Raw genomic sequence first — 24445 nt, 5'->3', positions numbered from 1 at the left:
CCCAATTTTGTAGCCACTTACGGGTGGTTATGCACAAGTAAAACCCAGCTGAAAGACAGCAAGCAGCAGAAGAGCTTTCCTAGAAACAAGTAATGTGCTATTTTAGTACCTTGTTGTTGGGACTAATGCCTGATGTATAAGGAAACAAGTGTGAGATAACGTTTTCAAAATAGACCATGGCACTTTGGCCACACCGAGTCCGTGGTATTCTGATGAGTAATGTCCGTCCTTGTCAATGTGCCGTGTGATTCATACCCAGGAGCCGCGCAGCCGCTAGCGGGGCCCAAATGCCAGCCAACGCCGCCGCGCCCGCCCCGTTACACAGAGCAGCCATCGTTAGCGGGTGTAAACCTAAATTTGCTTCCTTCAGAACAAAAAAAGAAAAGTTTGCCTTGTTTTCACAGTGGTCCCTGAATGCAAAACCCTGGGCAAGTGGGCTTTGGGGTGCAAACATCTTCCCGGGCTGCTGCCAGCCCAGCCACCAGGCCAGAGCAGCACTGGTGGCCCTTCACGGTCCCCTCAGCACCAGCCCTTTGTACCCCCTCCACAGGGCTCTATCCTGACGGCACAGCTATTGCTGGAACCAGCACAGGATCCAGGAGGTCATTTCTGTGCTAAATTAAAATTCTCTTACTCTGGAGACATGTCAGCTCTTCCATGTTGCCAGGCTGGCCAAGAACACGGTATGAATTGCTGCAGGGAAAGCAGTCAGAGACAAGAGCTATGTGGAGAAGGGATGCACAACTGGAAGAGTGAAAGCCATATCCAACAGGATTTTGTTACACTTGTCCTGATAAGCTATGTAAAAGGCCTGGCAATAACCCAGATGTCCTCGTGTGAAATGCATCTTCACGGAAGGCAGAGTCATGCTGAAATACTCATAGCAGCCCACATCTCATGTCATGAATGGAAAGAAAATAATTCAGGGCATGAAAAACCTCATGGCATCTTCTGATTAGAAAGATGACCCATATTTTCAGAGCTATGGTATACATGTTCTTATAGTCAATGTTTACAGTAGCAACAGAAATGCTTTTGTCACATAGAAATGATAGTTTACATCAAAAAAGCTATTTCTTTTCTTATTCATTTCTCTAGATAGATAGCACATCAGGTAAAACCTCAAAATCACATAATTTTTTTCCCAGAAAAAATATATTTTTTCTTCACTCAGTTGTAGCCTTTTCTTCTTCCATTTCCCGCTCATGCGTCTGGCCTCATATTAAAAAAAAATTATGTGGAAAATAAGGAAAATTAGATTATGTGTCTAAATAGATGGAGAACTCCTTGGACCCTTTCACAGCCTAGCCAGGATTTTGGAGTAGAGTGAAGGGGTAGGCAAGCAGCTCAGACCAGGTTACCTGTGTTGCACTATGCTCCGGAATTACTTTTTCTTACTTGAAAGAAGTTACTAGGTAAAAGGAATTTCAGGGTATACCGACAGTCTTTCCAACCAGATACTCTCCTTCATGAATCATTTCCTCTGAAGTTAAGGAGATGAGGTACACAATCGTATCACTGCACACACTTGTATAAAAGGTACAAAAGGCCTTTTCTTTTAAAGTTAATAGCAGGAGAATGAAATAATCTCTTCTTTTTCACAAGAGAATACTTTCATTGTTCTGCCCAAGTGCTTTATTTGTTGAACTGACATCTGTAATAGTGAAATGGAAGAGGAAAGGGAAGCGGATGAGAGAAAGAAGTGAATTAAAATATTTGGGATAAGCTTTTGGAGAACACTATGCAACTATGTTTGAGTAAACTTGACGTGATCTAAGCAATAGGACAAATAATCAAACACTGAAGAAAAAAGTCCACTCTGATCTGGCTGCAAACATTGACCTCTGTCATACGTCACCCTTCCTACAGTGTTATTCTAATTTGCTCGTAAGGCTGTTCCCTGAAGGCCCAATTCCCCTTTGTGCATAGACAAAATTTCCAGTGCTGGTTCAGAGGGTTGTTTTTTACTATAACATATTTGCTTCTGACAGCAGCTCACTGTGCTGGGTTAACTCTTTCAACTTAAATTTGATTCCTCAGTTTTACATGCCCCGTGGGATTCATACCAAACTGCCGTGGACGGTGCTGAAAATACCTATTCCTCGGCAGGGCTGAGCAGTCTCATCCTTATCTCCAACCCAGAGTCCAGGCAAGGTGGCAGCCCCATGGTCTTGCAAGGTATGAACCAACATGTGGGTGAATAGACCTTTTATGTTCCACTTCTGCCACAGAGGACCAATGCACGCCCAACACCAGCACCCCCAAGCCACCATTGCTGGGGATGGGGTGCTGCCACCATGAGCAGCCTTGTCAGGGGGATAACTCATGCAGAACAGGGCTGTCTGGAGGGTCAGCAGATGTCTGGCTTGGTGGCTCTGCTCATGCCACCAGACACTCACACTTGTGGTGGAAAGAAGGAGGAGGAGGCTGAACTGCAACGGAAAAAAAATACCCCAAGTTTTGCAAAGTTCTGCTGATGAAGGCAACAGTCCTTGCTTTCCTTCCTTGTTCCAAGGATCTTGCTGCAGCAACGAGACTGAGGACCTTGCACAGCAAGTTAGAGGAATTTGGCGCCGTGCAAGGAAGCCCCCCAAATTTTGCCAGTATTCCTCAGCAATGTCCCTGCTTGTTAAATACTCTCTGGGTGTAACGTGAGGGATAGGCTAATTAGCACGTGCATTTTTATGTGGACCAGCTGTCTACTCTGTCCGTTGTCAGAAATGCAAAGTCCTTTGGGAACCCCTATGCGAAAACACACTTTGTCTCCCAGGAACAGAATGGTGTTCTTTTAATACCCACTTCAACTGTAACTCATTTAGCTTATAAATCTTGACAACAGATTCTGGCCACTGATGTACTGTTTTCTTATGCTAAGCCTTTTTTTTTTTTCTCTCCTTCCTCCTCGGATACCTTATACTCTCTGTTTAAATGTGAGACACAGCTGTCTCTGCCAGCAGGAGTTCACATTATAAAAACCACCAAGATTTACGCAACAGGTGTTCTACCAACCCACTGCACTAACATTTTCTCCATGCAATGAAACAATATACTGGGCTGGGATAAAAAATAAATCAAATTAAAAGAAGAAAAAAACATTTGCTGGCTGGAGATTAGACTTGGCGCAACTTCAGCTTAAGAGCTGAGTCTGTATTTTTCTCTTACAGGAAACCTAAACAGCTTCCATAGAAGTGGATGGGTGAAATTGGTAAGGCAGACCATACATAAAGCAGTGTCAACCCTGGGACAAGGGTTAGTAGAAGGAGGATAATTGGGAGGAACCTCCTTTTAAAATCTATGTGTATCAGTTGTCCTGATGCCACTTCATTGAATGCTCCAGGGACACTTACAAAGCAACGGAAACAAGGCCACAGACTAATGCGTTGCAACCTCTTGCAGCTTTCAGTTCTATAAGACTTTTCCAGTCCATGATGTGCAGAGCCCTGGGTAAAGATTTTTAAGCCTACTGGCTTTTGTTTTTTTTGTGTAGTCCCTTTTTCAAGACCCTCCAATTACCCACAGACCACCAGTTTTTTTAAAACCATTGCTCCAGCCAAACAAGCCTCATCATTGATGAGAGCTCCTCACATCCCCCAAAAGCTGAAAACAGCTACTAATAGTTTTAAAATAGATGCTCTGTGTATGCAGTATATGCATATATATAGGGTCTATATATAACACAGAATGTTATTATATTTAGAAACTTGATACATAATATTATAGCAAAAATGCCCCTGCTGCCAGGCAGTTGCAGAGAGAGGAACACTTTCAGTGTTTTGCTCGGTGCAGTAAAGAAGCATTCAAAATTGCATGTGATATGTATATAACAGACACAATGACACTCAGTACTCAAGCTTTCGACTGGATCAGATTAACTGTCCCTCAGGAGGCAAGGTTACGAGCTCAGGAAATGCTTCAGCACTTATCTGCATGCTTTCTTCTGACAATGTGTTGGAAGGCAGAAAGTGGGGACAGCAAGGAAAACAGCCATTCCACGGAGAAATACACAGTGTGGAAAACGACACCCCAATTCTGAGCGTGGGGTCCTGCTCTTTAGACTTAAAAGAAAACCAGGTTTGAAGGCTCAAAAACCTTTGTAAAGAGGATTTCCACCCTGGGCACGTCACCCCATCTCCTGCTTCTCCCCCACAGCCAGCGCTAAGTATTTGAACTGGGTTAATTCATGCTCAGGAGTAGGACTACACTCCCCTGAGAGCTGTGCGGGTTTAAAGACAAGTGGAGCATTTCACCCTGCCTTCTCCTAAGAGATATATGACAAGAGATTTTTAAGCAAAGAAAGGACAAGCTGAAAAGGAAAGCTGAAAAAGAAATCATCGTTGGCTTACACACAAGATGGTTGACCCAGAGAGTGATCATACAGAGAAGACGAGCCAGTGCTGACTATGACCTTACCAACATGCTGTTAACATATTTAAAGCCTTGAACACTGGATACAAATCAGAGGATTCACTATCAAGCAACATAAAGAAAAACATGCCAAATTGCTATGACAAGGTAAAAAATGAAAATGTGGAAAATTGGAGTGTTAAGAAACCAGGCACGGTCCAATCTGGAAGAGCATTGCGCAGCTTCAAAATTGTCTTATATTCCTTCCTCAGTTCTTGCTGATCAGCTCAGTATGATAAACCCACTGCCATTCAGTAGGCACAAAGGAAGCAAAACCTCCAAGAGTCACTGTGCACTTCAACAACAGTATCGATAAACTCCTGAGGGAAATAAAAAGAAGTGCATCCAGCCAAACGTTGACTGTGAGGATTTAAAACTCTGCTGAAACATGTGTTTCACATTCAGGCTTTTCCTGTGAATTACAATCAGCTGTTCTGAGGAAACTGAAGATATACGAGAAAGTCTCAAAGTCCTAAAGTAAATGGAGGGATTATATTCGTTAACGCTGTGCCACAGAGCTCTAAATCTCCGAGGATGAACAATACCTTCCCGTCTGTGTGACAATTGCCGCTGCAATTAGGGGTGCCTCTCTGCTAATCGCGATGCAGCCATCAGCACTGAAAGCATCCAGCACAGGACGTTACATTATTAAGACAACCTTTGCCTTTCTGTCATGATTGGATGTGGCTGTGGATTGCTTTCAGAGGAAACGATCTGGCCTTCAGATGTGTGAAGTGCTGAGACTTCATGCTGCCGGTTATCTTAAAAATAAGGAACTGTCAGTCACCATCAGCAGGGCGGCAGCGACACCCGCTCGGCTGGGGGAGCTGCTCTTGCATCGCCCACCACGCTCGCAGGAGGCCACAGGTGGGTGCTTTGGTTTGCACTTTCTGTTGTTGAACAAAGCCCCCTCTTCCTGCCACATGGTCAGCCTCTCCGGTTGCAACCACAGGCAGGATTGCAGCACCAGCTGTGCCTCTCCCAGTCAGAGCCTGCCAGCAGCCAAGCTCGCCCCAGGGCCACGCCGCGTTGGCGAGCACCGACTCCGCACAGGGAGATGATGCAGAAGATGCCCAGCAAAGCTCCACTGTGGTGAGAAGGCCATAACGCACAAACACAATGCTCTCCTGGGCAGGCCCCAGCATCGCTGGCTGCCAGGGCAGGTGGGATCCCTTGGCAGGCTCAGCCGGTGGCATCCATGGGTACTGGTGCAGACCCTCCGCTGCTGGGGTCCTCCCCCTGGCCAGCAGCCCTCAGGGCCACTGTAAATGGAGCTGTTTTGGCCAAAGATAAGTTATTCCTGCAGGGAATGTATTCCTACACAGTGCAAGAGCAGCCAGGGACACATTTTGCATGGTTCAGCCTGTCACTGCCTCTGCGTGGAAAGAGGGCTGCTGGTTTCCCCTGTGCTCGCTCCAGCAAGCACAGCAGGCTCGGAAGCAGCCTTGGCAGTAGGTCTGAGCCTCCCAGCCCTCCTACACCTCGGAGCAAGCCCTCCCCTTGCCTGCCTTTTCTGTCTGCTGAAAGTGAACGCACCATATGTTATCTCCTTGTACCTCATCTCCCATTTAATTAGATTTCCTGTCTAGGGCTGACAATTACCACTGTAGGGCCATGGCCTCATGGCGGAGGCGCAAAAAGCTGAGCAGAAAGCTCCGTGCAGCTCTGGGACAATGCTCAGATGGATGCCCTGTCAGGGAAACAGCTGGGAGTATTATTTGTAGGCGACTCACCCAGGAACCAACATCAGCCAACATGCTCCCCTTCTACTTTTAGCCCCTCAGACCTCTGCCCTCTGTCTGGACAACTGGGGAGATACATGACTCTGGCTTCTGCGGGAGCTATCCCATGCCGGGGTGGGGATGGGATGAGCGTGCTTCCCTCACAGATGTCCGACAGCCGAGAGAGACCAGGCATCCGCAGCACGGGCAGCACCAGCGCCGGTCAGGCTCCGCTCCACAAAATGGGGCTGGATGCTGACAAACGCCCGAGAAAGCTCAGCCCCAGCTCTCTCCACCTGTCCCGGTGTTGCCAGCCGCACGGTGCTGGGATGAAACGGCATGATGGAAAACCTTAGAGGGGTTCAGTGAAGAAGGAGCCTTACTCACCACTGCAGCTCCTGATGGTCCTAATGGCAGAAAGAGAGAGCATGGGGAAAACGGGGCAGGGAAAATAAATAGATGTACTCTGGAGGAAGTTTTGAACATTTTAGAGCTTGCAGCTGGGCAGCTTTTCTGGAAAACATTTTAATACAGGGAATTAAATGTTTTCCCTGAAAGCCTGCACTAAAACTGGATCTCTTGAGTGAGAGGATGCATCCTTTGGGTAGTAATTTGCTGATGCTATTTCAAAGTGTTGAGGTGGATCACGTACAACCTCTCTCAGCATCTCACTCCTTTTAGCTTTTATGCTCTGCACTGTGGGGATGGGCTTACTCCATGTTTTTGCAGCTCGTAACACAGCAGTACCATATTGGCTCCTTGGTGTTAATAGACAAAACCTTGTGGTAGCATCACTTCTGCACTCACATGAAAATATCATTCAAAGGGCTAATCAATGCTGGTTCAACTACTCCGTTTTACTGGGTTACTCCCCTTAGGAAAACCTTTCCCCCTCCATACAAGCCTGTATTTCTAACAACAGAAGGCGTGCTAGATTGCCCTTCATCTTTTCACTGTGTGATACTTGATTTGCCATCCAGGCAGTCATACATGTGAGTCCTTGTAATGCTTCCAAGCGAAGCAGAGTTTCTCGCATACATGGTGTACAATACCTACAGAACCTGCAGTTTTAAGTAAATAAAGATCTTTGTGACTAGGTATGTGAAATCATGATGGTAACTTGGCTGCAATGTCCAAAGGTCACTTAAGATCTGAAGGTCCTTTGCTTGGAGACCGTCGCCACTCCGGGCTGCTCTTCCATGACTCACTCTGAAAATCAACCTCATTGCCACAGCCAGGAGGAAATGATTCATAAATACTGACCTTTCCCCTTGCCACCGCTGCAAAATGAGGTCCGTGTATAAGTACTCGCAGAGATGGAGCCATGAGAATTAGAACTAGATAAACCGTCTGCTGACAACAACATCACGCAACCGCTTCCCTGCCTGGGCTAACGGTGGAGATGTTTGCTGTGAGCTGGGCATGCTCACAGAAGAACAGATCTGGGGCAAAACAGAACAATTAGACAAGGAGAAGGTGAGTCAGAACAGGAGAGGCTGAGAGGGAAGGATTGGAGCTGGATGAAATCCCTTGGTCTCCTCTTTGCAGGTACTATGAAGTCAATGTCTCAGAGCGAAATAGACTCACAGAGTTATTAAAACTGATATCCTTCATGCCACACTCAGTCCCTGGGATTCACAGTAACAGATTAGCAGTCACTAAAGAATAATATTGCTTTATTATTTGCAATGTCCTCAGGACATAGGATTCCCAGTCCTGGGTGACCAGCCTGCCGTTGACACGCTGCACAGACACAATGTGGTGAGGAATTGTGACCCAAAGTGCTCCCAGCCCCCACTTCTCTCTCCAGGTGTAGGTGCAGCAGATGGGAGACAAACATGAAAGGGAAGGACAGACTCCTCTGTCTCCTTTGTGAACTGCCCTCACGACCTTGGAGGTCCTTACTGCTTCCAGCCAGACCTCTCATCGAAACTTCCCAGTTTTAACATCCAAGAACTGATTTCAGTCCGAATACAAAGACAACCAAAACGAACCAGAGATTCCGTTTCTTTATCGTGTCCTGTTGGTTTTGACCCCTGCCCAGCAGCGTGGTAGTCCCAGGGCTTGCAGCATGCCTCATACAGCTATAACCACAAAGAGCTAGTTAAACTGGCAGGAATATCACCAGGAGCTGTCAAATGAGACTTGCTCCTTAGTTTCAAGTCTGCACGTTATGAGGAGCTGCCATAGAGGAAGACAGTAATGGCAAACCGTTCCCTCTCCTTCAGTGAGAGCTGCCTCTAAGGGCTAGGTGTCCAGGTAGAAGTTACTCTTCACATACCAAATACAGTGGACCCTCCACCTTTGGACACGGTGATTGCAGATGGAGACTACTACAGCCAACGTGTGCACGTAGGGAACTCATCAGTCTTTAGAGGAAGGAATTCTCTTCAAGCCGAAACGTTGGGGCTGGACCTAGCTCCGGCTCATAGCTGTGGCTAGCCTGCAGCAGGGCGGGCAGCCGGCCCCCAGCATGGTGGGGTGCTAAGGCGCCGGGGTTTGGGGTGGAAGCCCCCAGTGTAGCATCACCCTGGCACACCCCCAGGCAGCCGGCTTCCCGACCGACCAGCCCCGCAGCCACTGGCATGGCGACAGGGACGTGTGGCGGGCAAGGGCAGGGCATGTAGGACCATGGGGAAACCTCACCCCAGGCGAAGCTCCCGCTCGAGCACCACATGATGAATTTGGACTCTCACTTGTTTTCCCCAGCGTCGGCAATGTCCCTGGAAAAGAGGAGGCGGCTGTCAAACCACCCGAAGTGTGGGGTGCAGGGGGTGCAGACAGTCACCTGGCACAGCATCCTGGGGCAGCCGTGTTGGGGTACGCTGCCGCCTCCTCCACGGCCCCGCTCCCCAGGAAGTGGCTGCCCCGCACAGCTCTCCTCTCCTCGCAGGTTGCATGGGACAGCGTGCATGGCTTGCGGGCAGCCTCAGGGACAGACAGCATAAACACGACCCTGGTAGCAGCGGCTGGCTCAGAGGCAGGGTGAGCAACAGAGGAGAAGACGGCCCAGTAATTATTTACACTCTGCAGAGAAAGGACTTATTAGGCATCCGTTGGCAAGCAAGCGGAGTTACCAAGATGAGCCAGGCTTCGCAGTCTGAGAGCAGCTCTGGGAAACCAGCAACCCAGAGCCATGTTTCAGCCCCTCGGTGCCATACAGCACCCAGCTCTGCCAGCACGACAGAGGTTTGCCCTCCCCTCCACCGCCCTCAAGAAGCGCGTTCCCACCTCCAGCATCCCTCTGGCAGAGTGGTGCCCAGGCCCCATTCATGCCAGCTCATTGAGGGAGGCCAGCGGGGCTGGAGCTGGGGTACCCACAGCCTGGGAATCCCAGGTGGGAACAAACAGGTCCCTTTGGGCACTGCAGCCATGAGTCCCTTCTCCCGAGGGGCTGACAAGGGCAGCCCTGGGCTTTGCTGCCGCATGTGTGGCAGCTTTGCAACACGAAAGCTACCTCGCAGTTAGGAGGCTGGAGAGCCAGTTCCCACCCTCAGGGCAAATTCTGAGTAGGTGTTAGCACATCAGGATTTGTACAGGTTTCACCTGGGCAGCAGCAGCCTGGGTCTGTCGTTGCAGACCATGTTCCCTTCAGTACATACCCTCTCCTAGGATGCTATCTTATGTGGCCAGGATTGTTTTTCTCCCATTTTTGTTACCAGTAGCATGAGCAGCAGCTCGTAAAAGTCTGTCATTTCTGTATTCTTGTTGAGAAGCTGCCAATGGCTATTCCTCCTGCAGAGAAAGGTAAGCAATGAGAAAGATGGCAGAATGTAATCACTAATAAGAAACACTTATTTTGTTACCACTGACCAATTTTGAACTTCCAAAGACAATCAGGAAAGTGGAACTGTGTTGAAACGGCTGCTACAGACCCAGGCCCAGGCCAGATGTCCCTTCAACTGTGCATAACTGGAGACTGTGTGTCAAACAAACTCTTTCTTCAACATCTAAACAAGCACTGGAGTTTCTTCTGGGACCTAGAAGACACTGTTGTCAGAAATCACCCTATTGGAGGGTGACGACCTGAATATCTGATGCTTTTCCTTTTTGATGCCTGCCTTTCCTTCTCCCTATAACTAAGTGGCTAAATCAAATTACGACAAAGGCAACTGAATTATTTTTTAATGTCTTTTTCATAGTGGCAGTTGGATAGGATCCCAAACTTCTTTCTTCGATCACAGACTTTCTCAAGGGACAAGTCCTTCACTGAAGTCAATGAAATTTTGTCATAGATTTCAGTGGTGCCATAATTTAATCTCTAGACCTTTACTCTTTGTTTTCCTGAATGCCCTGATCACTTTAGCTGTTCCTTCTGAATTTTTGGGAAGGTTTAGCCAGTGCTGTTACTGTGACCAAGGCAGCTGCCCCAGAAGCGTGTTCACTCCGGGTGGAAGGGGCCTCCACAAGGTTTTGTGACTTTCAGTCGAGGAAAGTCAGGTCTGGTCTTTGCTAAAGCTTCCACCAGCGTGTTTCTGAAGTCTGTCACAAAGACTCCTTTCTACACGTGCACAGTATCTTGTTACAAGACCAGGGAGGGGTCCTGGTGTCCTGTAGCATCAAGACGTTTACGTGGAGCTGCTGCTTTTGAGGTCACTGCGCTTCTTAAACCATTTCACCTATGCACCACTCCCATGGAAGGACTGAGGCTCTCCATATACCACTGGGTAATGTTCAGGCTGAAGGGCAAATATTAAGGTATGGCGTGCCCTTCCCTCTGGGGCAGCCTGCACGATTAGGAGATCATATTGCCAAGGAGGCCATGCAGTTGATCAGAGGAAGTAGTATGAATTTTGCATCCTCCTCCACTAATTGCTTTCCATGAATGTGCATAACGACTGCTAGCAGCAAATCCACCCTCTGCAGAAAAGCCTTGCATGGTGCCAGGGGACCACAGAGGAGGAATCTGAGCTATTAATCCGTGCCTCCATCAGGGACTCACCTCCTTCTTGGGCACCTGGGCACTGGTATCTGCCAGGAAGCCCTCAATGCCCCACCACTTCCATGACATATTTCCACTCCTCTGCACACCTTCCTGCCCACAGACCTACAGGCTTTCAGTTTGTAAGCGGAGCAGACTCCAGAGCTTTGCAATCCTCAAACATGAAAAATTGTAGAAATGAATACTCCCCACATCCTGAGCTGCAAGATGCAGGAATATGACAGCTTCTCGAGTGGGCAGCTATTGAACACCTCTGGCTGCTCAACAGACTAATTTTTGCTCATTCTTCTTCTGCACGTGTCTGAGGGCATGAAGGATTTGAATAACCCGAGTAGGTGGCATGAAAACCTGGGGGCTGGAGATCTCTTTGAAGCTCTTGACAAACTTAAGAGCAAGGTTTCTTGGAAGAAGGAAGGGAAGCATATAAAAATTGAGATTTCCTCTTCAACAAGCCATGAAAGGATGTGAAGGCAGAACAGCAACAGGGTTCGTAAAAGCTGAGGATTTTTATGCACTGGGACTAGGCAGCAATTAAAATAGCTGACTGTAGTTCTGAGCTATTTAGCCCATTGACATATAGATGCTACAGCATCTATAGCAACACTTAAATAGACCAACAGCACTAAATTGCAGATACAGCTTTCTGTTGTCATGTAGTCAACATCTGGGAGCTTAAAACAGCTGTATCCTGGTGCCATCACATACAGGAACAGGGGCGTGACTCAACAGGGCCCCTAAATCCAGGCTAACCCTGCCAGCTCCACAGTAAGTCATGCTTTTATGAGTTGGGCACCTGCATAAGCATCATGCTGAGCAAGGTCTCAGCCCTCTGACACACATTTCTCCGTGAACTAGGAATTCTTCAGGCCTTAAAAGCATTTTTCTTCTCCGAATGTTACATACAAACCTTGCCACCCCAAGCCTGCCTCTGCCAGACTGTAGGTCAGGGAGCTACTGGATTATACAGCAGCTGCATAAAGTCAAGGCAAAAGAAAGGCCACAAGTCATTAGACTGCAAGACCGTTTAAGAGTATCACATAAATAAATTGTTCCTTTAGATCCGTCCTTGCTTTCAGTGCACCTTAACTCAGTCTTGCCTGCAGCAGAACGGCAGCAGTTCCAGCAGCAAAGGCAAACCAAGACTGTACTTTAATCAATTGTAGGCGGGAAGCAACGTTCGCAGATGGACAAGGGGAAGCACAATCCCATCTCCTTAATGTCTGCGAATGATTTTCAATGACAGCAAAGTTGTGGTAATAAAAAAAGACAGCCCTGAAGGACACCGGTGCAGGATTGCCATCATAGGGCTTTGCCTCCCAAGTACCCCAGGCCAGCTCAGGGCAGGTTGCAACAGCTGATTTAAGAGCAAGCCCCAGCTACGCTGGAGTTTCGTTTTACAAGGGCAAACCCCATAGACGATGGCTGCCTACAGACCGAGCAGAGGACATACCTGTGGCTGCGCAGGGGCTACCGTATCTTTACAAGGCACCAGCCTCATCAGCCAGGCACACAAAATGGATGGCGGCACAGCTGCTGGCATCGTGGTTTGCAAACCGCTCCCACTAAATGCTGTGTGCTAGGCTCAGAAATGAGAAAGGGGAAAGAGGGCTGGAGAAAGGCTAAGCCTATCTGGAGCTCAGCAAAACTAAATTACTTCTCCCAAATTCAGCTTGATTTAAGGTTTTGACTTCATTTTGAGTGAATGCATCAAAAAAAAAACCCTTAAGTGAATGCTCTGAAAATTAACCATTATATCCACTCAGATTCAGTTAAGTTAAAACATTAGGAAATCAGAGCCAGCAAAATGATCTTTTTAGCCATGTTCACTTTGCAGATATATATATAATCTTCCTTTTTATGCAAGCTTTGCATTGTGTTAGAGCCCTGCCATGGCCCAGAACAACAATTAAATACTACATTAAGGCTACCTGCGTAAGCACTTACCCTTGCTCACTGAGCTTCAGCAGCAAAAGAGATCGCTGGAGGTTTTCAGCTAACAGGAAGACAACCAAATTGTTTAGACTTACCTTTAGGAAAAGAAAATGCCTCTTGGTGGGTGGCTCTGTGGTTGAAATAAGCAGAATTAGGGAAAACCTAGAAAGAAAAAAAAGACCCCAACGCTGCAAATAAAGGCGCCAAGCACAGGTGCTACTGTCCCACACCGGGGCTGGCTAGCAGGCCACTGGGCGAGGGGACCTCTGCTCTCAAGGTGCAACCAAAGCGTTTCTCTCTCACATTCAGCTCGGAGCACCTTCTGCCCAGCCTTGGCTCAAGACAGGTCAGCAGAACTGCAGGGCTGAAGGCGTTTTGGGAGACCCCTAGGAGGCTTTCTGGAGAAGCCCTCGTTCAGCTGGTCGTCCCCGGCATTCGCACTCGCACAGCCACAGCGAGGAGTGGTGGGGCTGGTAAAGCTCCGATCACTAATTGTCTTTGAGATGTTTTACGACAAAGTCCGTTCCTCTTCCACGTGCACAGAGACTTTTGGAGCAGGAGCTGCTCGGGAAGGTTTCTCTGCTCAGATGTAACCAGGGGCAGGAGGACGGCTGCCTGCCTTGAGTCACCCCGGAGGCACCCCCAGCCCCGGGACCCCCTCCTCGGCCTCCCTCCCTGATGACTAAGGACGGGCAGGGAGGTGGCAGGGAGCTGGTCGCCCCACGGCTGCAGTTTCACAACGCCAGACTTCTGCGGGTCGTGACTGGGAGCTGCTTAAGCCCTCAGGAAAACACGGAGGAACAATTTCCAAATTGTTTGGGAGTGACCGTAGCAGCTTCCCTGGGGCGGCAGCTAAGCGCTCCCTTGCAGCTGCTGCTCTCAACTGTCTCTGGGCTAATTCTTAGATAGAGGGGTTGGCCCACGGATTAGCTGCAGAAATGATCTCAGTTTCATCCCAGATACATCCATCCAGGGAGCGATCATCCTACCTTTTATGCAAACTGTTGCCTTTTCTCTAACGAGAATGGGGGTAAAAAAGGGCTTCTTGTTGGCAATTACCATCATTTTATAACGTTTTACTGCCCTCTCAGCCATCAGACACCCCCGTCTCCGCACCCGACCACTCAGCTTGTGCCTGCAGAATCGTAGCAGTCGCTTCGGGCTCTGCAGCTTCTCAGGTCTGACTCCACCCCTGCTCAGAAGGCGATCGGCCGACCACCCATCTCCATCTTCCTTGGCTCTGGAAGGACAGACGGTCTATTTTAGAGCCCTCCTCCCCGAACAGCAGCCTTTTCCCAGGCCGGCTGGGTGCCCCGGTGAGGAATGCTGACAATCCGGCGTCCGGGAGCGGAGCTGTCAGCGTTACTTCCCTGCTGCTGAGCCCTCACTCATCACTTGCATAAGGGACAAGTATGCAGCCCGCTGCCTTGTGACAAGAGCTGTGACTGTTTAGGAGCCAAGCACTAGGAACGAGCACCAGGGAAACATGGCTTAGTGGAACAGGAAATATTAACAGTCCGTGATAAAAATGAAATCAGCGGCCAGTACACATCTGACTCAGTTGGAGGCACCACTCCGTGACTGGCTGAGAGCAGTGACAGCCCCAAAGCGCCAGTCAAGAACTAGCTTTTCCACTTCAAGGCTGACTCTTAAAAGAGCGGAGTAACTTTTCTCATGCTGATCTGTGTACAAGAAAAGCCCCTCGCAAGGCTATCTGCATACTGCAGTAACCGCTGGCTCAGGAAAGGGCACGGAGGAGTTTGCAGCTTCACACTTTAAGGGGCTGTTGCAAAAGCCCACAGAGGTAGAGTCGCACAGCCCCACCACCCGCCAGCAGCGGGCTGGGGCAAGCTAGTTGTCTACGAGCTCCTACAGCCCTGTGCACCAATGTTTTTTCTGGTAGAAAAACACATGGTTGGGATAAGTGTTTCTGGCTAAAAGGATTTCTCTTAAAACTTCTTATCTCCGAGTCAAATGGTCAGGTGATAGCGGAGTGGTAGAGAGAAGAAAATCATTCCCCTCTTCCCCCCCACCCCTCCGTGTGTTTTAGTTAAGGCAATTAGTGGGCTGGAAAAGCTGCATTAATGCTGGATTCATACCTATACAGACCTTTCAGGTTATTATGAGGCTGATAACCTCTTTGTCCTTGTAATCCACAGTAAATAGAGGAGCTTAATCACTCCAGAAATGAGCAATAACTCACAGCTCCCTTCGCTCCTAGTACGCTGTTTGTACAACGCCTAGTGCTGGGAATAACCAGAAGCTGCTTTAATAATCTGCAGTCATCCAAAAACTCCACTAAATCCTATGCGAAACCTAAATGTTTTGTCTTGCTCTTACCTCCATCGGGCAAGTAGCTGCACCACAATGATTTCTGAAGGCTGGAACGTACCTGGTGGGCAGTGACTCACATTTGGGTCTCCATCCAAGGACCTGTGGCATCAGGTTGGACACTGCATTTGCAGTTGGCTCCAAGGAAGGTCCCTACCAAGAACGGAAAATGTAGCAGCCTCTGCTGCGAGAGGCCACGTTTCTCATGCTGTGACAGGGACCTTGCCTACGCTGCTCTCCGTCTCCCAAGGCACGACCTTGGGCAGGTGGCACGGGCTGTCTGGTCCCGAGTTTCCTCTTCTCCAAAGCAGAGATATGATATACAAGTGGGCTGAGAGCCTTGCAGAGAGGTGCTGTCGCCGGCGCAGGGAGTTATCGTCCCCAGGCCCGGGTCCAAAGCGCACAGCAACATGAAGGAGAGCCGTTCCCTCAAAGGACCCTGGCTCTGGCACCCAGGCCAGGGACAGGCTTGGTTTGTTCTCCGAGGGAGTTGAAGGTTCACTGCTGTTACTCTGCATCATACTTTTACCTTCGTAAACAGCAGTAGGTGCAAAAGATCCCGAAGGCTGAGTGACAAAAACCAACAAAGATAACAGTTAATGAAATAATCTTCTCCTAAACAGCATATGACCCAATCCTTGAGTCTCCTGCAAGTTATGATCAAAACCATATGTACAGTCATAAATATCAGAAATATTTACAAAACACTGACAAGTTCTTAAAAACAAAAGTAGTGATTTCCTCATCTCGCTGGAAGCCTTACAAAACGTGGGGTAAATTGTCTCATTTAAAATACTCTGCTAACCACAGAGCACTGTATGCTTCATTGTAACAGTTAGTCATTCTATACGTATTTACTGGTTCGGTTAATCTACTATGGCTGGTTACAAACTATTGCAAGACAAAGATTATGAAGCAGGGTCAATAAAAAACGTGTTTATGTGAAATCCACTGTTGTCATAGCACTATTTTACACAAAAGGTAAATCAACCCCCCACCCAGGCAACCACTGGCCCTGCACTGGCAGCTGGCATGGCTACAGAGATCCAGCAGAATGACTTGGAAGGGCTGGAAAATTGGCCAATTTCAAGTGGCTGCAATTAGTCTGCGCTGGGGTAAACGTCTCTGCTTTGATGTTTTCCTAAAAAACTAAACAAACCAAAATAAAAAAAATCCCAAGCACTTAAGCACAGAAGCCTCACCTCTGGCTTTGCTTACAAAGTCTCCTAAGGAAAACTTGGAGGTGCTGCAATCAACCCAGGCTGTTGATGCAGAGCACGAGCTTCACGTGGGTGCCAGCTAGCCACCCGGCCTCATTTCCCAGCACCCCACCCGGGTCGTGTCCCTTTCCTGGTAAATTCAGTGTGCAGCACTAGACCAAGACCCCACAAGTAACCGAGCCCCACCATGAGGCCCCAAGCAGCTCTCCCAGGTTCTTTTGGGTGGCAGGACACCTTGAGGGTGTTCAGCTCTTGGCAGGACCATGGTCACCATCTTTTGCTCTGTCCATCTTCAGCACGGAAGCCACAAAGCAACGCTGTGAGCAGCGTGTAACAGCTGTGTGGTGTTTCCAAGGGTCCTTACCTCACACATCAAAAAGCCCCCAGTGGAAAGACAGAAAAAACATTATCACAGACACGCACAATACTGTATACAACTTTTTAAATTTGAAATAAGCTTTTTTCAAAACACCTGAGTTGACAGTCTTCACAACAGTTGATTTGAAAAAGGTGATGAAAGTAACTTAGGCACTTTCTAGAAAGAATTAAGGTGTTCCTGTGTCAAAACAGGGAGTCAAACAAGTAAAGGCTTTGGTTTAGTACTGATTTGGGTTCAAATACAAAGTAAATTGTTCCATTTCAGTTGTGCCGCAAATCCAAAGAAATTGCTAGATTCCGTTTCAGAGGGGAAAAGACATTTCAATTGGTCTTCTCTCATGTTCTATTTTGCTCAGAAAACATAGGCATTATTCCATTTTCTTCCTACTCTTCTCCTTACTTCACTGGCAAAGATGACAGACCAGGACGCCAGCGTTACCCTGACCGCACACCATCACTGCCGGCAGACGACGGGCAGAGATCCTGCTTCCAGTGGTTTTGTTCCTTGGTTTTCTGAGCAGATGACGACAAGCAGCCATCATTTTTACAAAAGGTCAAAATCAGTCTTAGTCTGGAAAAAATCCTGTTGATCTTACTGGATTTTGAATCTGGCCCAGATTTTACCTCTGCAGCTTGCACTGATCCCCCAATTTCAATGTTCTTCCTATCCTACTTTGGATGAGAGAAAACTTTTGAGGAAACCTTGTTAAGACAATATTCCCCAATAGGAAAATCACAGTCCAGTTTCTAGGACCATTTCATATGTAGCATGAATATGTGAGCAGACTTATTTTGTATCCTCTTAGTCAAAACTGAAAGCAGAGAAACACATTTTCCATGCACCTTTATAAAGCTATCACCATTGATGCAGGAGCAGAAACAATGACAAATTATTGAATACTTGTTCTACTGTATTTATGCCCTTACAGAGATACTCCTTGCTGTTACTGAAAGCTCATAAGGGACACCTCTAAAAGCTATAAGCAACGGTGGGCCTTTGAATAGACAATAAATCCACAGATGCTTAATTGGTTTTTCAAAGCTGCTGAGCACCAGCGCCTGCGAGAGGTCAGCTCTTTAAGCCGTTGTTTCTGTATTAAACATTAACTTCAAATGCCTACATTTTGGATGTTTACTATTGAAAAGAGAATTTGCACTTGTTACAGCAACAGCCTTCTTATGGCAGAGGTCACTGACATCTCTCCAGCGAAGGCAAACAGCACCAGTAAACCTAGGTCAACGCACACTGTGCCACTGAAGTCAATACACTCTCAGAAGGTGCTTAAAAACGAGGACCTGCCACAATACAAGTACACCCCAGGGGAGCTGAAGGCACCCGAACGGCTGCAGTTCTGCAGAGATCCCAGAGCAGCAGAAGTCATCATGCATTTTGCTTGCCATCTCTCATTTCTTTTCCCATGGAGCTAGAAGAGAACAGGTCGGAGGATACGCCGAACGGTGGAAATATTCTTCTGGACTGCTTTTGGGTTGCTTGAAATTCAATCACAGTGCTTCAGACACATAAAAAAAGAGCAACAAAGCACATTTAACACTTCGTTTTAGATTCCTGACGTGACACAGAGCAAGGTATTCACAGGTAAAAGACTACAAGCCTGAAATCTGTGTCCCAAAGATCTGTTGTATGTGGACTGTGATGCCAAGCAGAGTATTACTGAAACTAGTAGGACTCTGTGTGGGTGCTCGCACATTACACACACAGCAAGAAGCAAAACTGAGGGCTCTGAGCTTTGTAATTGTGCTATGTATAAAGGTTAACCGGAGCATCTAAGGGGGTCTTTCCCTTCAGAAGGTATCTACACAGGTTCAAAGCATCCCTCTTAGGCCCTTAGATTGAGCTTAATACGTCGGAAAAGATGAGATCAAGCTTTAATCATAACATATAGCCCACCAAACAACTATTCCCCCAACATATCGAGAGCTCTTTCAATAGATACCTCTTTATTTGAAATGGAATGCATCTTGAAAAATATGAAAAATAAATCACATCTCTCAGAAATCATTTATGAGTCATATTTACACACTTTTTTTGATGACACTGATATTTCTGCTCACAATAGGATATGCTAGAAAACATTTGGTACATCACCGCAGCTATAATTCAGAAGCTGGTATTTGCATATCATGAACCTTAAAGAGGAGTTACTTCAGGATGCCAGAGACAACATCCACTTGATCTTCCTTTTCCCCCATTTCCTAAATGTTCTTGGTCACCACAGCTTGAATTTTCTTGCTGAATCTGCCCCTCAATTTTTTTTTTAAATGAAGACATGTAATTTTGATCTCTATGAATCGACTGTCCGCACTTTTGCTAGCTATACCAAGCATTTGCCTATGTGTGTTTTACTGGCATTTTTGTGTATTCTCTAATGAATTTAATTCAGCCACATGCGGTTGGCTATTTTCTTGGGCTGGTTCTGTTTTTTGTTTTTTTGTGTTTGTTTGGGTTTTTTGGGGGGTGGGGTGGGGGGGTTGGGGGGTGTTTTGTTTTGAGGGTTTTTTTGTAAGGAGAAGGACAGCCCCATTTCTTTTCTTGCAAAGCTCCAATAAGATGGAGCATGATCTGCTGGACCTACTTTCAGAGCCGTTGCTGACAAGGCAGTGGCAGACAGTATTTATCCAAGCAGCTCAAGAGAAGACCATGCAGTAGTAGAGAGGAAAGCCAAAAAAAGCCCAGAACTACCTCATTTGTAACATCAAACAATTTCTTGGTCTAAAATTACTATCAGCCAAAAAGAAAAAAAAAAAAAGCCGGTGGAATTTAGAGCGTGAGAAAGTTGTTGGATTGTCCACGTCAGACAATTTAGCCTTATTTATACTGACATGGCATGAGCCACACGGTCCGACTGTCCCCGGGGGACCCCAGACAGTTTGTTCCCATCCATTTTCCAGGAGACGGTCCGGAGGCACAACGGGGAGCTGTGAGCCTTCCACCCACCCCATCAACCCAGGCTGCAGGCACCCCAACAGCTCCAGATGGAATTTGCGACGCGATCACCTCTCGCATTAAGAGTTTGGCCGACACCAACGTTTTTAAAAAGGTAACACAGCAGGCAATGACAACCAGCAAAAGCTCGTGGGTGAACTACGTCAGCCCAAACGGCTTTCAGAGCATCCTTCACCCCAACTGAAGGAACGTAAGGTGGAAGTGAGACATTGACCTTAAACCAGTGAAAAAGAGCAGCAAATTCAAAGTGACAGCTCTCTTCTCAAAATTTCATGTCAATTATATCACTAAGCTTGTCATCTTTCATTTTCAAAGTACAAATACTTCCAAAAGAGCAGTAAAATTTCAGCTTTAAACCAGATCCATACACTTCTGTGGCATTCAGGGGCTTGCATCCACTGAGAACAGGAATATCTGCCTCTCCTAGCGAAACACGCGTGTCTCCGATCACACAGGAATTCACTTTCATCAGTTACATTTATCCTTCAGTAGGCTAAAACGTTATTTTAGTAGGTGAGATATCAGCGATACGCCTGTATATCTGAAAAGGTGGATTAGTTACTCAGTAAACTGTAATTAATAGCTCTAAGGAGAGGAGCCAAATTACAAATTACAGTCTATTTTGTGAGTCTTTGACTAGCTCATTAGAGAATCCCCTTGCAGATCTAACATCCAAGCATTAGCAGAATGGTAATGGCAGATGTACAGAGATGTGGAAACTGGCTATTATGATTGCCAAGACAGCGAATCTAATCCTAGCAGACGCAGGGCACCTTCGATTTCAATTAGTCTCAAAGTAACAACTTTGTTAGGACAGCTGTAATCTACCACCCCAAGCTCGTCACACAACCTTGTCAAGGGCCAGGTCAGAACGAAGCGGTCAGGAGTGACCATGGAGGACCGCCGAGGTCCAGGCTTTAACTGTGCACCACGATGCGATTTGCACGTCTACCTGCGTGACCGACACCGGGCGGGGGGCAAGGAGCAAGAGGGGGGCTGAAAGAGATCTCTCCTTACAAGACCGAGCTTAAGCCTGGCGGTGCAGAAACCAGAACGGGACCGTCACGAGCAGCAGCCGATTCTGGGATCTTCCTTCGAGCATCACTTCAGTCTCTCGCTTTAAACACTTACAGAAACAGCTTGAACCAAGAACGCAGGGCTTTTACAGTCAAGCTACACCTCAGTTACACAAACAGAGAAGTCCTGCATGTGTGGCTTTAGAAGACTTTGTTTACATGCATGTAACTTGTAAAGGGGCCAAGAGCATTTCCCCCCCGGCGCTCGCTAAAACAAACAGCTCCGCGGCTGCCACTTTTTGCCTTGAACCAGGGACAGCGGGCCACACGGCCCCGTCCCGCTGACGGCCTCCTCACTCAGCTGACACCAGAGCAGAGGGGCATCGCGGGGCACAGCCCGCAGCCACCCACCGCCCCGAGGGCCCTGTCCCAGGACGGAGCCCGGCACCCTCCCCAGCACCGCGACGAGCAGCTCCAGCAACAGCCGAACTCCCACCGGCTTCCAAGCGGCAGCGGAAGACACACCAGCTGTGCAATCAGCCCTTTGTTTTCCAACTTCATGGCTCAGGGGCGAGATCGCACGCCCCTCTCAACGTCTGACAGCGCTAAGCGCCAAAACCCATCTAGTTTATCTCAGCTAGAAAGCAGCTTCCAGCTTATGAAAACCGCGACCAAAATAACGCGTTTGCACACCGAGACGGAGGTACGATGGGTTTTAAACTGGGGGCTGCTTTAATGCAAGACATTTAAAAACCACCAAAGAAGAATTCACCCGCGGCCGAGCGCCCCGACCGCGCAGAGGGAGCCCGGGGCTCGGACACCACGAAACATTTGTCAGCGCTTCGCAGCTCGGGCCCTCCAGCCTAGCAGGAGCGAGCGTGTCAGACGGGCAACGGGAATCGGGCTGCGATTCCCGCATCGCGCCAGCTGGTCAGGCTCCCTGCCGCTCGCGCATCAGACAGGCGCGTTTTACTGACAATCAGTGTTGCTTTTTTGAATAACCAAGCGTGAATAAGTTTTATCATCTTCTGCCACGCGCAGTATTTCAACAGGAGATCATTTAAAACCCAGATTATAGTTGTTGTTAGAGAGAAGCGTTTCCGTACGCGGGATGGGTCTCAGCCAGATGCCAAACCACACCTCACATGTTCCACGTTCGCGCAACACAGCGTACCGCAGGCAAAAAAACCCAAAAAACTCTCGCCAAACTGGCACGGCCAAACCACCCAGCGCTTCTTAGTTCCTTTCGGGAGCTGATGTACACATGGCGTTGTATTTTTTTTTCCCCCTTTGCTTTTTGGAGACGGCCTACATTCAGCAACGTCTTGCGAACAAGCCTTTTTTAAAAAAGAAAATACTAAGCCAAAACAAAACCAAACGGCCCCTAATAAATAAAAGAGAATACATTAGAACGAAGTCGCAGTACATCGTATCTGGCAGCAGTCCCCCCGCGCCCGAGTGTCCTTCCACGGTCCGCGGGCAGCAGGTCCGGGCGGCGGAGCGGAGCGGGGGGTGGCCGGGCCGCTGCCCCCGCCGGCTTCACCCGCGGCGGGGCGGGCAGCCGGAGCGGGGCTCCGCCGGGGCGGGGGTCCGGGCGGCCGGCGCTAGGCGGGGTGGGAGGCGGCGCGGAGCCGCGGGCCGTGGGGCTGCGCCAGGTGCTGCTGCTTCTGGCGGGTGGAGCGGACGGCCAGGATGGCCTGGCGGTTCTTGTACTGCACCATCTGCAGCGTGATCGCCGCGTTCCAGCCCTGCTCCTGCGCGCACCGAAAGTCGATCTCCTTCCCCTCGGCCATCACCACCGTGAAGTAGACGTACTTGCCCTTCCGCTCCACGCAGTCCACCGTCTTCATGTTGGAGAAGTGCAGCTCCTTCATCTTGGCCGACGGCTCGGCCGACGGCGGCGGCGGCTGCGGCGGCGGCTGCTTGGGGGGGGCGAGGAGCAGCCCCTCCTCGGTGAGGATGCAGCGCTTCTTCTTCCAGAGCTGCAGCAGCCCGTCGCTCCTCTTCTCCAGCACGCCCTCCTTCACCGCCTTGCAGCCGCTCTCCAGCATCCTCCCGGCGCCGGCCGCCGGCCGCCTCGGCCCGCGGGGGCTGGGCTCGGGGGGCAGCCGGCACCAGCCGATCACCCTGCGCCCCGCGCCGGCTCCGCGCCGGAGGGCCCGCGGCAAGCGGAGCGGCTGCCGCCCGGGCGGCGGCGTGGCGGGCTGCGGCGTGGCGGGGGGCGGCGGGGGGCCGGGCCGCTCCCTTCGCCCGGCTTTTGAAGGCGCCTGGCCCGCCCCGGGAGTGACACCCAGCGGGGCGGCGGCTCCGCCCGGCGGACGGGCCGAGCCCGAGCCTGAGCCCGAGCCCGGAGCGGCCGCCGCCCCGCCCCGGCCCGGGCCCCCCCGCCACCGGCAGGCTGGGGCGGGGCTCCGCTGCCGCCACCGGCAGAAGCTTCCTCGGCCTCCCCCCCCCGATGCCGCAGCCGGCAGCGCCCGCCGGACACCGCGCCGCGGCGGCCCCCGCCGCGGGCCAGCAGCCCGTCGGTTCCCCGGGAAGCCAACCCCAGACCCTGGGCACTCGGACGCTGCCAGGGCAGGCCGGGGAAAACCGAAGGGACGGACTCGACCTGGCACACAGCTAGGGCCGCCTTCCTCGCTGTTCTGCTCTGTTGCCACACGTTCGCTCCCTGTTCGGATTCTCCCCTCAGGTGAGCTTTAGATTCCACTTCTTTCAGCAGCGAAATGACCCAAGGTGAACACTAGACTCTGATTTTTTGTGAACCGAAAGCCGACACACCTGAATTCAGCTGACAGTGCCAGTGTGAACTGGACGGTGGAAGTTTCGTACCACAACTGAGAGCACCGGGTTTTTAAACATGCGTTTAACATGGTCAAAGAAAAAAAACCCCTCCTCTCAGTCTTGGCAGCTAGGAAGCAGGTCATGCTGTAGCACAGGTCAGTGGGAGCACATTAGGAAAAAAAAAAAAAAATCAATATTAAAGATAGCTTTAATGGTGTTTATCTCTGATAACATTTTAAAAAGGATTTCCCTCTTACAATCTTTTCCTCCTGAAGTTCAAAGTTAATTTTGATAAATTGTGGAGAGGTAAACAATTAAGGTAATAAAGGCAATTAAAATTACTTGGCTGTTTTACCTTTCCTGAGGTAACTGGAAGACAAACCAGTAAAGACAACTTCCTAGCCACAAACCAAACAAAAAAGAGAATTAGTATCTTAAACATCCATTTCTCTACAGAACAGTCCGTTCTCCTCAGAGCTGAACACACACGCTCCAAGACACAGTTCCCTCCGGCAATGACCTCACACCGATGTCAAGAGGCACGTGCCAGTTCCAAGAGGCCAGACCACCGCCAGTTCCAAGAGGCCAGACCGCCGCTCGCACCGTCTCCACCTGCAGCTCACCGCCCCAAAGCCGAGCTCCCCAGCGCAGGCACCCGCGCCTTCCGCCGCTGGGGCGCAGACGGGGAGCCCCACACGCAGCTTCAGCCAGGTCAGAGCAGCTCCCGCCTTTCCACCTGGTGCGTTTCGCATCTG

General features: G+C 49.3%; 1 protein-coding gene across 1 annotated transcript; it reads right to left on the bottom strand.

Annotated features, from left to right (window-relative positions):
- Positions 1-16251: 16251 nt before the first annotated feature.
- On the bottom strand, positions 16252-23052 carry PHLDA1 (pleckstrin homology like domain family A member 1). The gene has a single exon (XM_075428771.1). The coding sequence runs from the start codon at positions 22958-22960 to the stop codon at positions 22514-22516; it is 447 nt and encodes a 148-aa protein (XP_075284886.1). The 5' UTR covers positions 22961-23052; the 3' UTR covers positions 16252-22513.
- Between the last annotated feature and the right edge of the window lie 1393 nt (positions 23053-24445).

Source organism: Opisthocomus hoazin, chromosome 8 (assembly GCF_030867145.1).
Source record: "Opisthocomus hoazin isolate bOpiHoa1 chromosome 8, bOpiHoa1.hap1, whole genome shotgun sequence".
NCBI classification, from domain to species: Eukaryota; Metazoa; Chordata; class Aves; order Opisthocomiformes; family Opisthocomidae; genus Opisthocomus; species Opisthocomus hoazin.
This window is presented reverse-complemented; position numbering and strand designations above follow the sequence as displayed.